Source organism: Mastomys coucha, unplaced genomic scaffold (assembly GCF_008632895.1).
Source record: "Mastomys coucha isolate ucsf_1 unplaced genomic scaffold, UCSF_Mcou_1 pScaffold11, whole genome shotgun sequence".
Taxonomy (NCBI): Eukaryota; Metazoa; Chordata; class Mammalia; order Rodentia; family Muridae; genus Mastomys; species Mastomys coucha.
In genome coordinates, this window is record NW_022196893.1 from 6,544,040 (window position 1) to 6,560,839 (window position 16,800).

The 16,800-nt window shown below is 51.4% G+C and overlaps 1 protein-coding gene across 2 annotated transcripts in view; it reads right to left on the bottom strand.

The window, feature by feature from the left end:
- Zc3h3 (zinc finger CCCH-type containing 3) overlaps nt 1-16,800 on the bottom strand; it is an 88,341-nt gene that overhangs the window by 21,966 nt on the left and 49,575 nt on the right. For both annotated transcript variants that reach the window (XM_031346421.1, XM_031346422.1), the window contains exons 5-9: nt 8,905-9,089; nt 3,248-3,290; nt 3,014-3,172; nt 2,849-2,918; nt 410-541 (exon numbers count right to left, since the gene is read on the bottom strand). In XM_031346421.1, the coding sequence (XP_031202281.1) occupies nt 410-541; nt 2,849-2,918; nt 3,014-3,172; nt 3,248-3,290; nt 8,905-9,089 (589 nt within the window). The remainder of the gene's footprint in view (nt 1-409; nt 542-2,848; nt 2,919-3,013; nt 3,173-3,247; nt 3,291-8,904; nt 9,090-16,800) is intronic.

Here is a 16,800-nt window from a genome sequence, read left to right on the forward strand (position 1 = left end):
ACACACACACACACACACACACACACACACACACACGCACACATGCACACACGCACACATACATACAGCCAGCATCAGGTAGCCACTTCCAGTGCTATAGAGCTTCCAACATTTGACATCTGTTTCAGTGACTAATGGCCTTCACCCAAGGCAGTATCCTTGGGTTTTGCTGTCTCAGACACTACACCTCTATCATATTTTGAGAGGGCGCTACTATAAACCCCTTGTTGCCCCTGCAAGAGGACCTGGGATGCCGTGGCCCTGTGGGACTCTGGGCAAGTTGCTGTACCTCTCGGTCATTTGTGAGATGTATGGCATTATAGACCACCTCAAAGCTGAGCAAGACTACAGAAGCCAATGCAGAAGGTGCTGTTTAACATTCTGTCCCATGCCCAACTGTAGACCTCACCTTTGCACCTAGTGGGCAATAGCCTTTGAGGAAGTCACTGCAGACTTCTGCCTTGCGGGACACGTACACATGGCTGTAGGGGCAGTTGCTGTTGCTGCAGATCCCCTTCAGAAAGTAGGAGCACACAGGCATCTGTGATGGGAGGAGGGAGATGTGAGGACCCGAAGATCTATACTTTTGTACCACACTCACTTTACAAGGCCCCTGAGAGGGTCCCACACCTGGTCAACAGCCAGCAGACTCTGCCAGAGACCATCACCCTGGCCCTCCTGAGGGAGAAATGAACAGAGCTGGGTGTAATGGCACACACCTTTAACCCCAACACTTGCAAGGCAGAGACAGGTGAATCTCTGAGTTCCAGACCATCCTGGTCTACACAGTAAGCTCCAGGCTAGCCAGGGCTGCATAGTGAGATTCCAGGGTGGGGGTGGGGTGGAAGTGACAAAACCCAAAAAACTCCACAAGAAATGGACACACATGCCAGCCGGCAGCAGCTGGAGGCCAGGGGGCCACCTTCCCGTAGCAGACCCCCACTTCCTTCGTCTGCTCTAACTTTACCCAAATGAACATAGTCTGTAGCGGTGGCTTGTTCCTAGGTATGCTATTCTCTACATGTGAGCACAGGAAATAGGGCTCCTAGCCGCCAACCCATGGGAGCTCTGGGACATGAGCCTACTATGTATGTGAGGCATACTTGGAGCTGGACATCCAGTCTATCAGGTTAAGTACTAGCCCCATGGCAGCACGAAGGCCTAGTGTATCAGTAGGTTAGGTCCTGGAGCAGGCAGCCTGAACACACTCTAGCAGCTGTGGGTAGACAGGCCTGGGCAGGCAACTCAGCCCAGGAGCTACATAGACCCTGTTCCCTTCTCAACAGAGAACTCCAGCAGCCCTGGGGACTGTTGGCTACAGTTGCATGTGGCCTAGAGGAGGAAGAAGGGCAACCCAACCCCAAGATGGGCAAAACCTGTAACCCAGGACCTGGATTGAGACCACCCAGGAAGAGGCTACCTCTGAATTTTCCAGGCAGCTTTGCTCCTTCCCCTCCTGTGGGACAGCCACCAGCCCTTCCTGGACTGTTTGGAGAATAGGCATTGTCACTGTCCTGGCCTAGCATGTCCTCCTCAGCCGCAGGCAGCAGTCACTTAGACCAAACACTGCACATCTCAGCCTTCTGACAGGCCTTCCACTCTTGGACTAGCAGTGGGTCTGAGGAGTACGTCCCTGTCCCAAGGAGCCCATGGACTTTAAAAAGTCACTTTTCTGGGGCAAGGTGGGAAGGGGGAAGGCAGGAACCTATCTGAGGCCAAGGAGGAAGAGGCTGGGGCAGCAGCCCTGGAGTAGAGAGAGGAGGGGAAATCGAAGAAACAAAGGGTGATTTACTGAGCAAGAGTTTATTTTTAATTGTCTTTTAACTGCAGCCACAGAGGGGAGAGGGGCTGGGGGCCCCGTTTGGGCTGGTGCTGGAGAAGCTATAGACAATTCCCTTAATGTGGTTTTTGATATAGAGCCCAAATTAGCTCTAATAAAAAGGGATAATAAAGCCAACTCTTGCACCAAACAGAGCTCCTCCTGGCTGTCAGAGCGGGGCCGTTACCAAGAGGAAACTGCGTTCTCATTTCAATTAACCTTGTTTGCACCCCGCCACGTCCACACAAATAACAATAACATTAATTCAGGGCGCTGGTGCGGCCCACACATTAGACAGCTTGGAGTGCGCACGGGCTTTGGAGCTGGCGCTTAATGAACCTGAAACTCGACGTGAATTTCCAAATTGCTCACGACAGAGTTTCGAAGCTCGATTAGGGAGAAAAATGCTGATTCTCTCCAAGCTTCTCAAGGGGAAAAGCTGTCGGAGCAGCAGCAGACCTCACCCACCCGCCTCCTCTGCACTGCGGCCCTGGTCCCAGGCCCTCCTTCATACTCATAACCATCTTTTCAGAGGCCAGTGGGTATAAGGAGGGTCAAGTGGTCTGTGGCTAGCACGACCCTGACTGCAGTGCTCTCAGGCCTTCCAGGCTGGGGCACACCTGCGCACAGCAATCACGGCTGTGCTGCCATGGCTCATCTGACCATTATACCATCCATGGCAGCAGGTAGTTGAGACCTTGGCCCCATACTCTACGAGCATCTGTTAGGCTTCCCTCCCCTGTGCCTGTAGTGGAGGTAGAAAGTAGCATGACATCAATACAGGACCTGGGGCAATGGTGACAGAGAGAGTAGACTCTTGATTGTAGTATGTTGGGACCCCAGGCCTGGTGCTGCTTCTAGTTGGAGGAAGAGGCGGTACAACAAAGCTGGGATATGGGAGTGAGGGGGAGCTGGAGGAGCACATGAGGTGGAAGCCACTAACTCAGGACCAAGGAAGACTACACAGTGCAATCTGCCAGGAGGCTGGAATGTCTGGAAGAGAGGGCCTGCTGATCACACAACACTCACCTTTTCCTTGGACACATGGTGAGAGAAAGGGCAGGACCCATCTGTCTTCTTGCACGTGCCTCGGACAAATCTGTAGCATGAGATAGGAAGGTTTGGGGAAGGCTGGTAGCAGGTTCTGTCACAACCCCCCCCCCCCCCAAATATCAGGAAAGCTGGACAGGGTACCTGGTGCACACGGCCACCTTCTCAGGGTCATGGATGTAGGGGCAGCATTCGCCACGGTTACACCTGCCAAAGCGGTTGTAATACATGCAGTACTCTCTCTTCTTCTCTTTCTTCTGCTTCGCCTGCCGGATGATAGCCAGGCTCCGCTGGATGGCCCGGCTATACAAAGGGAGAGGTTTGTGAGCCCCTCAGTGAGCAGGGAAGCCCTTACCTTCCCAGCCTCAAGAGACGCACCTGGCCAAGGAACGACTGCAGGTGGTGGCAGGGTCCAGGCGTCCTATACGGAAAAGGAATAGGCCACATCAGGACACAGCCCAACTGTAACCCTTCTCTACCCTTCCCTGGCTGGCTCACACTTTCTACCTACCAACCCATCTTGGCAAAGACCCCTTGAGCTCCCCAGCATTTAGCTTAGGCATAGATGCTTCCTCCAGGGGCCCTTCCCTGAAGGGTCAAAGCATCAAGAGTGGGGGAACTGCTGGGCCCTGTGTATGGACTAGAACAGCCTGCCAGTCCCTGATGTCCTCAACCAGTTGGGCTTCCTAAGATCAACTTGTTGCCTACTGGTTCCCTACTAGCTTCCAGCATCCTGTTCCCTCAGTGTACAGGTGGCTCATGGGGCAGGTCCTTGGGCTGAGGTAATGACTGGCCCATGGACATGATTCTAGGCTACCAAGGAGGCCATTGTGCAAATGACAAAGGGTGATGGCACCTCACTTTGTCAAATCTGGGAAAGAAACAGAAAGGGCTCCTTACACCACGGTAGAAAAGATAGGCCAATATATACAGGAGAAAAATTGGTTTTAGATTTAAAGAATTATTTAAAAAGAAAAAGGATAAGAGAGGAGGGGAGGGGTAGAGAGGGGTAGGGAGGGGGAGAAGAAAAAGAAGGGAAAGAGAGGAAGGAGAGGGAAAAGAGGAGGGAGAATGGAGAAGAGGGAGAAGGGGGAAGGAGGAGGAAAGGAAGGAGAAAGAGGAAAAAGGAAGAGAAGAGGGGAAGAAACAGGAAATGATAAAGGAAGACAGGTGGAAGGAGTGGGAGGAAGAGGGGGCAGGATGGGGAGGAGGAGACAGAAGAAGAAAAAGAGAGGGAGGAGGAAGAGGGGAAGGAGAGGGGGAAGGGAATAGAAGGAGAAGCGAGAGGAGTAGGAGGAGGAGGAGAAGAAGAAGAGAAGGGGATGAGGAAAGGAGAGGAGAAGGAGGAGGAAGAAGGACGCAGGACAGTGGCTACAGACAAAGGTGTCTGGGGCTGAGATGGCCATGTGGCATGAATAAGACAATGGGATGGGAATGGTGATACTGAGAACTTCAAGGTATCCATGCAGTGGATGCTCACCACACAGCTTTGCCTGCCTTTTTAAGATACAGGTCAATGCTAGGATCACAGGGCAGGCAGGGAGGACCTGCTGAGGATGGCTTCCCTGGTTCCTCAAATACGCACATGACCCTTCCCAGACCAGATCCAATTTCCTACAGAGCAGCTGCTGAAATGAATACAGCACTAAGAGGCACAAGTGACATCATTCAGAAATTCTGAGGACCTGAGGTGATGACAAAGCCATCTAGGTTTTAAAGGGGGATGTTCTAAAGCGCCTGAACCCACATAACCAGGCCCTGCTCCTCCATGAGAACACTTGTGATTGGCCCCAGAGCGTTCCTCAGTCTACCCCAGATCCACTGCAGCCCTTCATGACCCTCTTCCCTGGAAACCCTGAGAGCTCCTCACACTCTTAGCATCCTCCCTAGGCAGGGCTGGGGCTTCTGCTGAACCTGGATACCTTAGGAACCTTGGGCCTAAGACAAGCCCAGGCCTGCGAGGGAAATCTGCCAGCTGCTAGGGAGGACCTGAGGTATATCTGCTAAATGAGCTGTGATGCTGGATATTACCCTCCTGGGATTTTGTGGGACTCTTTGGCCAGAGGTTTCCTATACTTAATCTCGGTGCCCTTGAGTTTGAAAAGGGCATCTGTGGGGTCCCAATGGGAAGCAGAGGCCCTGTTGGATGACTGCCAGCTCAGGCAGTTGTGGCATGGATGTGGACCTCAAGGAAGGTACAAGGAGCTGAGGGTACAGGAAAGACTGCAGGCTCTGAGGAGGAAGCAGCAAGGGGAAAGGAAGGATGATAAGGCTTTCAGACCATGTAGAGGCAAAGTATTTAAGGTGGCCTCTATTTCCAGTGAAGGACACCTGTCCTTAGGATGGCAGTGAAGTACTGTCCAGGTGGCACAGACACATACTCACACCTGCCAGTCTTTGTAACCAGTGACGTGCAATGTGATAGTCTGTCAATGAGCACTGGTTCCTGGGTTGTCGCCCAGGCTGCTGGTGGCACTGGCACCATCTGCTCCCAGACAGGGACACGCGGGTGTCACGTGCCACCTGTCAGGACCTGGTAGGGAGCAGCTTTCTCGTCTTTCCACTTTCTGCTTTTAAAAACACATCAGTGTGGGGTTCACGGTGGGAGTTTTGACAGGGATAGGAGGCACCTTTCCAAATGCTTTGCAGTGTTAAAAATGCACATAAAGTAGCTGGCTTGAAAAGATGCAACCAGAGGTGCAAAAAGCATAGCCCTGACCTGGGAGCACAAGGTGCTGCTTCTGCTGTGCACTCTGGAGCACTTTCACTTCCTGGAGCTTCCCAAAATAAATACTGGCTCCCTCCAGCTCTACCCTTGCTTAGCGCCCTGTCTGTTCCCTGGTCCTCAAAGAGAGCTCATCTTTCTGAGAGGTCAAAGCTTCCTCAGCACGCAGCTATCACTCTGGCGGAGCCATCAGGCAAGCAAGGGACCAAGCTCAGGTATTTGCCTGAGCGCCATTGCAGAGCTGACTAGTTGCTCCCAGGAGGTTAGAGTAAGGGCCTGCTAAAGCCCAGGTCTACTTGGCTGTGAGTCTGCCAGGTCCAGGCAGGGCACATTCAACAAAAGCACCTAGAGCTGCAGTCTTGGAAAGAAAACCAAAACAGCAGAGGAATTGTCAGTAGGAACAGCATGTGAGCAGGGTCTCCATGACCGGCAGTTCTGCACCCCAGGAGTGCAGTGGACATGGCCTCCCTGCATACCCCTCTATATAACCTCCTGGCACCCTGAGAGGGGAAGGCAGGCCACAAAAAGTAGCTCCAGGGGGCTAGGTGTGATGGCACATGCTTTTAATCTCAGGACTCAGGAGGCAGAGGCAGGTGGATCTCTGTGAGTCTGAGGCCCGAGTTTCAGGGCCTCCAGATCTACATAACAGAAGGACCCTATCTCAAAAAAACAAACAAAAGAAAAAAATTAGATACCCCACTTGCCCAGGAACATGTAGTAGCTAGTCAGCAGCAAAAATTACATATTACACTGTTTCTCTTTGGCCTGAGGGCCCTGGAGTCCCTCAAGAAGCCAGGGCTAGCCTAGGACTGGACTTCTGTCCTTCACTAGAAGGACTGTCAGGCTCTTTGTGCCCTCAGCAAGTCCAGACATCCAAGGACACAGGTCCCAGGCCAAATTATAGGGCAAGGGTGCAGGAACTGAACAGCAGGTAAACTTGGGAAGGTGGGCTGAACTGCAGAAAGCCAAGAAAGCCATGGCTAATGCTGACTCTGTCCTTGAGGGCCTGGAGGGGGGCCAGGAGAGGAGTCAGTGCCCCATCCCTCCTGTGAAGGGTTGTACTTTCTTGTTGAAGTCAAAGGTTTGCTGACACTAGGGAAGGAAATTTATTTCTTTAATTATGACTACTGTAAGTGGGCCAGTCAGCGGTAGTGCACAGTTGGGAGCAATATACCTTCTTCACTGTGGGGTGGGGGTCATGTTGGGGGGGATCTCGGCATCAGGTGCTATCCAGCCCATGGATCCCCTGGCTCAGAAGGAAGGGTGTGGTTTTGCCGGCTGTGTCTCTCATCCCATCCCAAGTAGAGAAAGGCTAAGCCCCAGAAGGGTCCCAGAGTGGCTGCCAAGGCTTAGTTGGTAAGTCAGGGACAGTGATAGTCCTGACTGCAGCAGGTTGTGGCTTTGGCAAAAGCAGAGACAGGAAAGAGATACCGGTAAAGAGGCCAGCTGGGACTACCAGCCTGCTCTCAACACATGTTCCCTTAGGCAACTGGTTGAATGGAGGCAGGCTCTCGGTGGCTGCTAGGGTACTGGGGAATAAGATTCCAAGGGCTCATGGAAGGAAACACAGAGTCCTTCATAGCTGGGTCTATAGCAAAGAAAGAGGGAAAAGAGGTCAGGCCCAGAGGAACTGTTCACAGCACAGTGATATGGACGCTCTGAGTGTAGGAGACAGAAAGAAAGACAGAGTCTACAGAACTTAGCACTTGGCCCCTGGGTCACAGGAGCAGACAGCTTTCCAGTGAGAAGTAAGAGGGAAACAGCCCACTCCTCTTTGTAGCTCAGAACCCACCATCTCCCAGTGAAGGACACTTGACTACGAGAGGCCAAACCTAGCACTGCCACCTGCCCTGCCAGAATTTACATCTCTCATCTCCACCTTCCCCAGGTATGAGGGATACAAGAAGCTCGGGTGGCTGGTGTAGCCCCAGGCCCTAGGTCCATCCAGCCTGACACAGTATAAATCAAGACGCAACACAAGAGGGCTAGTCCCAGTATCTAAGGACAGGACCATGTGGCAGTCACTATATAACAATGGTGGTCACTACAGGGAGATGAGAGGGCTCATTTCCCAGTCCAAGGTTCAGCCCTAACCCAAGCCTTGGTGCATAGAAGCCTGGAGTATGAGACACAGCAAAGTCACAGGTACAGGGAGACCACAGTGGGTACTGGTAGGGAGGCGGAGAACCAAGGGCATGTAAGAGTCAGGGCAGGAGCCCAGGCTACTACCTCAGTTCTCAAGTCAGTCTATCAGGCTCTCCTACCCCAAAGGAATAAATCATAGGAGCCATGTTCCCTGTGCATCTTCCCCAGAGAATAGCACCTGGAAACGCCTTTCCTGAAGAGCAGCTCTCAAGCACAGCCTGGCAGGGACACAGAGAAGCTGGCTGTCCCAAATGGGATGTGTCTACTGCCCTGGGCACTGCCATCTCCCAGGTTGAGCCCTTCTCCTTCCAGCCCCTCTGGTGAGTGAATAAGGCTGCTGGGCACAGCTGAGCCTCTGCAATTCCATAGCAATCCACAGTCTTGCCGTATTTTTTTGATGGGCAAAGAAGAGGGTAAAATTGGACTGAAACCAAAATACTTTTCTAGTTAATTTGTACAATAAGCACATCCAAGGCATTTCCTTCTTCTCAGCCTGTCCCCAGGCTGCAGGGGGGCTTGCAGCAGTGGTGGTGCCTGCCTCCAGATACAGTTGGCGAGGCATCACCAATGTGATTAAGGATGCCATGGCCCCAGGTGTTCGCTCACCCGGGCATGTTTACCATACCTGGTTCATCCTTTGTCCAAAAGCAAAACACAGGCGCTCCTGCATCGTCTCCCACAGAAAATCTGGGGCTGCTCAGCCAAGCAAGAGGCAAGCGCCATTCAGACTCCCAGGAGACACTAGGGGTGCAGGGCCTCCCAACACTACCCCTACTCTGGCTACACCTTCAGTTTCATAGGGCTAGCTCTTAAAGCCCTATGTCTATCCAGTTCTCTAGGTCTATCTATTCTTTAGCTTAGAAGTTCCAGGACTCAGACCTTGTCCCCCTTACATGGCTATGCCCACAGCTGAGAGCTTCAGAGTAGAACCAAGATCCAGAGAAAGTGAACCACTAATATTCAGTGCCTACCCTCCTCCATACTCTTCCCTCCCAGCTCACTCACTTACCTGTGCGGAGGAGGGGCCTGCTGCCATCACTGGGCCTACCCTCCCTCCATACTCTTCCCTCTAAGCTCACTCACTCACCTGTTCGGAGGAGGGGCCTGCTGCCATCACTGGGCCTACCCTCCCTCCATACTCTTCCCTCCAAGCTCACTCACTCACCTGTTCGGAGGAGGGGCCTGCTGCCATCACTGGGCCTGCTGCAAGTTTTGGAGAGCTTGTTGGCAGACACCTTGTACAGAACCCCTCCAATGCAGCGGTAGCCTTTGTTGCGCCATCGAGGGGAACCAGATGGGGCTTTCCCTCCCCCAGTGACTGTTGGACGAAGCCGGTTCAGCACTAGGGACCTACAGAGACAACAAACCGTTTATCAGACATGGCCCAGAATGAGCTCTAGATGTGGTAGTCAGAGCTAAACCCAGCCTGAAGCACTTGTTGTATGGATGGATTGTAGTTGGAGTAGCTGGGAGTCTTGGGTCCAGCTGTTGCCAAGAGACCTCTGCTCCTTTCCTCTCATAGAGATACTTCCGTAGCAGTAGCTAAGGAGTCCCAGGACACAGTATTTATACAAGCTGGCTAGGAAATCATGAGCTCCCAAAGGGCCACAGAGAGGAAGGAGTCTTCCAACACACACCTGTCCCTGGAGACTGCCTCCTAGCCTGGCCACTTGTGAGTATCCCTATGCTGGGGATGTTCCCTGGGTACAAGAGAAGGCAGCTGTCTGGGCACCGATGTTTTGAAAAGTTGTGCAGGATCCTGGCCCCTTGACACCAATATATGACACCCACTTTGGTTCCTGCCAATGTTGGTGCAGACTCTGCCCCAGGACAAGAGATGTCATGGGATCAACAGGGACTACTGTTCATTATGCCCTTCTCTTTACCCACTGCTCTGAGAACTCTGTGCTGAGAATGTACGAGGTCAGTCCCACAGCCCTAGCAGGCCCACTATATAGGATAAAAACTGCTGTTCAAGCCAGGCAGTGGTGGCAAACACCTTTAATCCCAGTATTCGATAGGTAGAGGCAGGTGTATCTCTGAGTTTGAAGGCAGCCTGGTCTACAGAGTGAGTTCCAGGACAGCCAGGGCTACACTGAGAAACCCTATCTCAAACAAACAAAAGCGGTGGGGGTGGCCGGGAAGGAAAAGAAAGGAATTGCTGTTCAAGAGTCTGAGGCAGCTGTAGGACTGGTAGCTTGGAGAACAGATCGGAGCTAGGTCAGTCTTGGACTTCAGAGGCCACGCTATTGCTCTTTCCAAGATTTCAGGTCTACCAGACACCCTAGGACCCCTGGATGCTCAAGCACTAAGCAAGCTGTGGAAGGGCCTTGATGTTGCTATCACTTGGGAGTGAAGGTCTCTCTCCTCCACCAATGTGACAGCCCCTGCTTAACTGAGATTGGAGCAGATTGTCCCCAGGGAGGGAGGGAAGTGTTCTGGTGGTGTCTTATTTATGTAAATCAGACACTACTTATCACATGATCACAGCCTGCAACCACTGCCCTCTACTGGCAAGTGTGAGCAATGGGCACCAGCTATATATCACAGCAGAACACACAGCAGTCCCCACTCCCCAGGGACCAGCTAAAATTGAAGGTAAGGCCAGCATATCCTGCCTGGTACAAAGCTGTGACCCATCTCTTCCAGATCCCACAGGGTACCCCCAATGGCTCCCATGGCCCTGTGGCCTATTCATGCCTAGCTCCTGAAAGAATGTCTGAGATCCCACAGCTGTCAGAGACCTTTTTTAGCAAACTAGGGCCAAGGAGGTATCCCCAGAGCTGAGTGGAAGAGTAACAGCCAGAGAGGGTTTGCTTGCTTGCCTTGCCAAGACACCTGTAGCACTGCCCACCATAGCCTGCCCTGCCATGCACAGGGGGAGCCACCCAGAAAGAAAATCACTAGGGGGAGAGTTGCCACGTACTTGGGCCATTCAGCACCATACCCCCTCTTTGAGCGTTAGTCTCTCCTCTTGCCAGCCAGTGGCCTCAGAGGGCTCATTAGTGAGATAATGTGAGCAAAGCGAGGCAGACGTCAGGGGACCAAAGCTGCGGTGTAAGTACAAACACAGTGGTAGGGAGGCCACAGAAGGCACTTAACCCAGTTTCTCTTAATTAAAATTCAAGTTCACAAACACCAATCTTGGAAGGAAAGAGACCTCCAAGAAGCCAGGCTGCAGTGATCGGTCTGCCTGCCCTTTCCCTGCCCCAGCCATCACACACTTCACTGGCCCTATAGTGGGTACCATCCAGGATGACAGGAGTACTCTAAGAGACTGGGACCTCCAGAAGCTAGTCTATCAGACTTTGTACCTTGGCTTTCACTGAGTATGAGGAAGGCCCAACAAAGAGCAATCTTCTACTGTACCAGCCCCTTACTTGTCAATCTTAGAGGCTTGGTGGTATATCCTGGCCTTTCCATCAGATCTGTGTCCATTTCACAAAGGGATGTTCACTTAATCCTAAACCCCCAGTTAAAATAAACTGGCACTAGAGCAGTAGCTGATGGAGTTGGGTCAACCTGAGGCTGGCTCCTCACTATTCATAGGGAAGGTATCCATCCCTGCACCCAGCAGCCTAGGGCTAGAGTAGCACTCTGAGGTAGAGGAGACTGGAGATTGCAGAGTTCCATTCTGTAGTGGTGACTTCTCACCTAGCTTCTGGCCACCCTACAACTAGAGCTAGAAGTCAGCTCTGGTCCTTACCAAAAGAATGATGTGCCCCTGACTGGAGTCTATGTAGGCTCTCTTCTCATAATACTTCTCCCAAGCACTCCATCTCTATAGCCATCTATATAACATGAGCATATACACAACCTCAGAAATATGAGGGTCAGAAGACAAGCACACTCATGATCAACTACAGTCTTGGGCCCGGCCCAGTGAGAACACACCTGCTGCTATCCCTCTAGAGGTTTCTTAGAGGGCTGTGCTAATGCAAAGTGAGCCCTGAATGGGATTCCCATCTAGTCCTCCCTAGATATAGCAACAGAAAAGGAGCCCAGGCTAAAACAGTGTGAGGCAGCCAGAGACCTAGGCAGGTCCAGCCAGAACTATAGAGTTCCTTTTCTTCTTCAAGAACTTGCCCAAGAAGGAGGCCCTTATGCATGAGGGAGTCTAGAGTTGGAGACTATCAAGAACCTGCCTCAGGGAACCAGGAGTCAGGAGCAAGCATGGGTCTAAAGCCGGGCTAGGATATCTCAGCCCACTGGCTCCCACTGCCTTCACCCTCAGATAAACAAGCCAGTGTTTCAGGATTGGTCTTCAGAGCTGAAAGGCTCATCTCCACAGTTCTTCCCAAAACAGCCTTAGTTATTCCACGTGTTTATTTTGTTTCGGTTTGCGTTACTTTTTTGAGACAAGGTCTCACTATATAGGGCAAGATGACTTCAAACAAGAGACATTTCTCCCTCAGCCTCTTGAGTGCTGGGATTATAGGTGTATACCACGCATGGCTTGACATTAAAATTCTTATGGGTGATCAGGAAATATCCATTTGTCTCTTCCTCTTTCTTCCTTTTTTTTTTTTTTTAAACAAAACAAAACTCTGCTCATTAGATAGTGATAACAACTGTGGGCTATCTGTGGATCCCCTCTGTTCTTATCTCAGTCTCTGTGTGCAAAAGCCTGTGGATCCAGGTTCTGCCGGGAATGGGGACAGGTACTGCCTGCTGCTTTGCTCAACCAAGAGCCTGGAAGCCTTGTATGGAAAAGGCTACATTTGGGGTGTAGATATGGATGAGCTCTCAAGGAGACCTGGCTGGATGGACTCTGGGGCTTAACCTGGTAAGCCAGAGGCCTTTTCCTCACCCATCCACCCACACCCCTGGCAGCTCACTGGCATTGGAAGCCACAACAGAGGGCGCCAGGTGGGGCCTTGTAGCTTTTTACTGCCATGGGTGTCACAGCACTCCAGTAAATTGTTACCCTAATGGAGAGGACAGCCTTTGGAAACGAACTGTACAGAGAAGAGGGGATAAAATTAATGAGATAATAGCAGGGCCAAGGACCCTGCAAGCGCCTGCCCTCGCGGCACGGCTCTGTAATTCCTTTTCTGCAATGGGAGCCGCAGATCTAAAGGCTTCTCCCATCCGTCCAGCAGGCCCATGCCGCCAGGAAATTTCATTAACGCTGGAAAATAGGAAAGGTATTAAGCGTGGATAATGAAGGCCAGGGAGGGAACAGTGCCTTAAGATAGTCTTCTTTCTCGCCTTTGTAATGGGAGGCATGAACTTTCCCTTCAAATCCATTTCTAATCCATTTGAAATACTACAGCAAATTATCTTTCCTTCAGCCCGAAAGCGGCCAGCCAATTTACTCCGAATAGAAGTGACAATGCCCCAGGATTTATCACCATAACCTTGACTACACCAGGGTGAGGCTGGGCCTCCCCTCTTACCCTTGGGGGGGCACACAAAGGATGGGGCAGGGGGAGATAACATTTTAAATGAAAAGCAGTGATAATGGGGAGAAAGACACACACCTCAAAAGTAGGTTTTTCTTTCTTTCTTTTCTTTCTTTCTTTCTTAGCAAGAAAGAAAGAAAAAAAATTAGAAGAAGCGTTGTGTGTCCACTTCCTTATGAGCAGTGGAAACTTCCAAGCCTGAATCTGTCTGGTCTGACAGAGAGGTAGTGATGTGGTTGGGGGTACTTGGGTGGCTAAGCCTGGCATTCCCTAGCTTTATAGGATCTGGACACAACAGAATGCTCCAATTCTTGTATAATCAGCAGCAGCCTGAGGTTAGTGCCAGTGGTATCTGGCAGGCAGCTTTTCCTAACAACGACCTACCTGACCCTCTTGGGCATAGGCTTCCAGGCAGCCTGGCCTCTGCAACGCAGACTCTGAGCATTATTCTTCTGACTCTGTAAATCTCCTCATGCATGGGACCTTGACATGCAACACACCCCTATCTTAGAGACCAGTGTGACCAGTACAGACCCAGCACAGGTGGTAAGGAGGCCAAGGACCCTGGAGGAGACTCTGAGCAAGGGACAGTCAGGTGGCATGCAGAGGCCCAGGCCACAGCCAAGTAATTCTAAATGTGGAAGCCCACATATACCAGGTCTGATGGCATCTCTGAACAGCAGACACTGAAATCAGAGCCAGGTCTCTACAATGACTCTAGTAGCTGGGGCAAGGAGTATGGCTCTTACAGAGAAGAGGCCCAGAGTGGCTGGGGAAGGGACCTAAGGTTCATTTCCTTTCAGCACACCAAACTGCACAGTCAGAAGAAATCAACCCTTAATAGTAAGGGTGAAGACCATGAAGAGTTCCACGCAGAACCCTCCTGTCCCGCCCAGCTCTGCCCATACTCATTTTCTTCCTCTAATTTGTCCACCTCCATCACCAGTACCCTCTGTCCACCCCCCCCCCCAGACTTCTAAGAAACAAAGGCCTTGCTGCCTCCCCTCCAGGTCCAGGCCTCATCTATTTGTCCTCTGCTGACACCCTAGAGCCCAGCCTGACTTCTACTGGGTCAGGTTAAGGGTCCCTTCATCCACTCTTCCTGGACCATTTGTTTGAAACTACACAACTGATAAAGTTCCTCCAATTTCCTCAGTCTATGTATTTCACAAAGGGTCCATAGGGCTGAGCTGTTGAGTCTTTGCTAGTCATGTTCAGCACCTACCCCCACCTCAGCCTAGAATTTCAGTTTTCCTAGAAAGTTGCAGAGCCTACAGAGGATTGTACTCCCTGGTATTGGGCCTTTGCTCATGAGGTCCCTCTGCCTAAAGACATGATTAGATCTGGGTCCAAGCTCAAGTATTATACCCTTGGGGAAGCTTTCCTCAATACCCAGTGAGGATGAGACTCTCCCAGCCTAGGAAAGACACGGGTTCTACCTAGCCATTTGTCTGTCATCTAGGACTCCCAGGGGACAAGGCCTACGCTGGGTGGAATGTGGTAGAAATCTGTGCCAGATGCCAGATGGGAGCAGAGGTGTGTGGTATGGGACTCCCAGGGTCTCTCAGAAAGGGCAGGAACCGGGGTGTATCTGAAAGCTATGGTCAGTTACAGGCAGGAATAGCAAGAGACAGAACAAGGAGGACTTGCTAGAGGGGACGAGGAGATCTGGCAAACAAGGTACCCATCTGTGCATCAAAGCCTGAGCACCAAGGAAGCAATAGGCTGGGAAAGAGGAGAAGGGTCAGAGGACACCGAGGGCAGAATGGTGACCCCACCACGTCTAGCCAGAGAATGGCAGCATGTGGGGCTAGGCTGCCCAAGCTGGTGGTGATGGAACAGGAGTTGGGCAGGCTAGCTGGGGAGCAGAGAAAACAACCAGGGAAGCATTTTTCAGGAAATGGAGCACGGTTTTTGATACTCGGAGCTGAGCAATCGAGAGTGCGCAGTCAGCAGAAGAGGCAGCTTGCACGGCGAATCCCCAAGTAGGTCAGGCGGAGCTGCCGTGACAGGCACTAAACTGCTTAGCAGGGCTTTCCACCAGAAACAGACCACCCCACCAGAGCCACTCAGCTCAGGAGAGTGAGCTAGTATGTGTGCCCATGTGTATGCAAGTACATGAGCGGGGGCGGGGGGAGGGCAGCAAGCCGAGCAGTATAAACACTCCTTTTTCCCTAGTGCTAGTCCTACCTAAGGGTTTCAGTACCTGCACATCTTGGGCAGGGCAGCACACGAATGCTCTGGGAGACAGAGCCTCACTCAGTAGGCTTATCTCAATGACTTGGGCAGCTCAGCATCTCAGGCTCCCAAGATGGAGAAGATGAGCAGAGGCACGAGTGACAAGCAGAGCAGAGCCGTGAGGTTGGGGGTGACTAAGAAGACTTACTGTCTGTCCCTGGGATAAAGGCACCATATACAAAAAGGAAAGGGCCACTCTTGCTCCAGAGGGCCACAGTGAGGGTAAGGATATGCCTGGAAAAGGCTGACTGTGTGTACTGTACTGAAGGAAAGAGGTCAACCTGGGACAGATGAGACCACCTCGTAGGATGCAGGTACAGAACTGGTTAGTTAGGGCCCAAGGCTGACCCATGAACAGGGCTCCAAGGAAGAGCTCTGCTATGTCACCAAGGACTCTTTAGGTGTCACTCCTTGAAGAGTCCTGTTCCACCCTCTGTCTCACACACACACATTAATGAGTAACAGTAATTCAGGGGCACCTCTTGCCAGCCCAGCCCAGTGGTGGTGGGTAAAGCTAATTGCACTGCCTCCATTACAAACACCACTGCCCCTATTACGAGGGGCTGGGCGATTTTATGTACTTTATGTGCTCACATCTATTCAATTGGTATTTCGATCAATGGATACATTACAAGCTTCCCCTTTAAGAGCCTAATAAACAACAAGATGGAAAGTAAAATTCTCCATAAAATGACACTTTTAAAAATCCATTTCAGCTGAAGCTATTGGTGTTTTGTATGTTAGCTGCAAAAAACAGGTATTGCTAGGCCTTAATAGCCCTACTCAGAGTGCAGAGTTCAGCAACATGGGTAAAGAGACTGCAGCCCAGTGGCCAGCACAATTATCCTTGGTGGGAATGGCTGGAATATACCACAGGCAATGCCCTCCATCCTCTGCAACTGGGCACCAGTTTCCCCACATCATCAGCCCAGGACCCACTCAATAACAATGTGCCAGCTGCTGAGGGGCATGGCCAGGCCCTCAGGTATCCAAGGGCCAGACTATTTAAGTAGATGCATAACAACGCTCTTCCACCATGCCATGGGAAAAGCCCTCCAAGACTGTATATCAAATCCAGTTGGCTCCCTGTATGAGGAGGGCCTCACTAAGAAGTGTCTTCTACACCAACACCAAGGGAAGACCACAAGGCTCAACAATAAAAACAGAATTAGAAGATGAATTAAAATTAGAAGGATGAACAGGTAAATGTATGTAAGAATCAATATCCTTCCAAGATGTCAACAAAAACCAGGTGGAATACACAGAAGAAAAAGTGGTAAGAACTCAGAAGAACTTCACAGCAGGCATATCTGGTCCACATGAGGAGGCACCGTGGCACCCCCATAGCACTGACAACAGGAAACACGCACAGCAAGGCAGGGCCTTCCAGACTGTGTAAGAAGCAGAACACTAAGAAA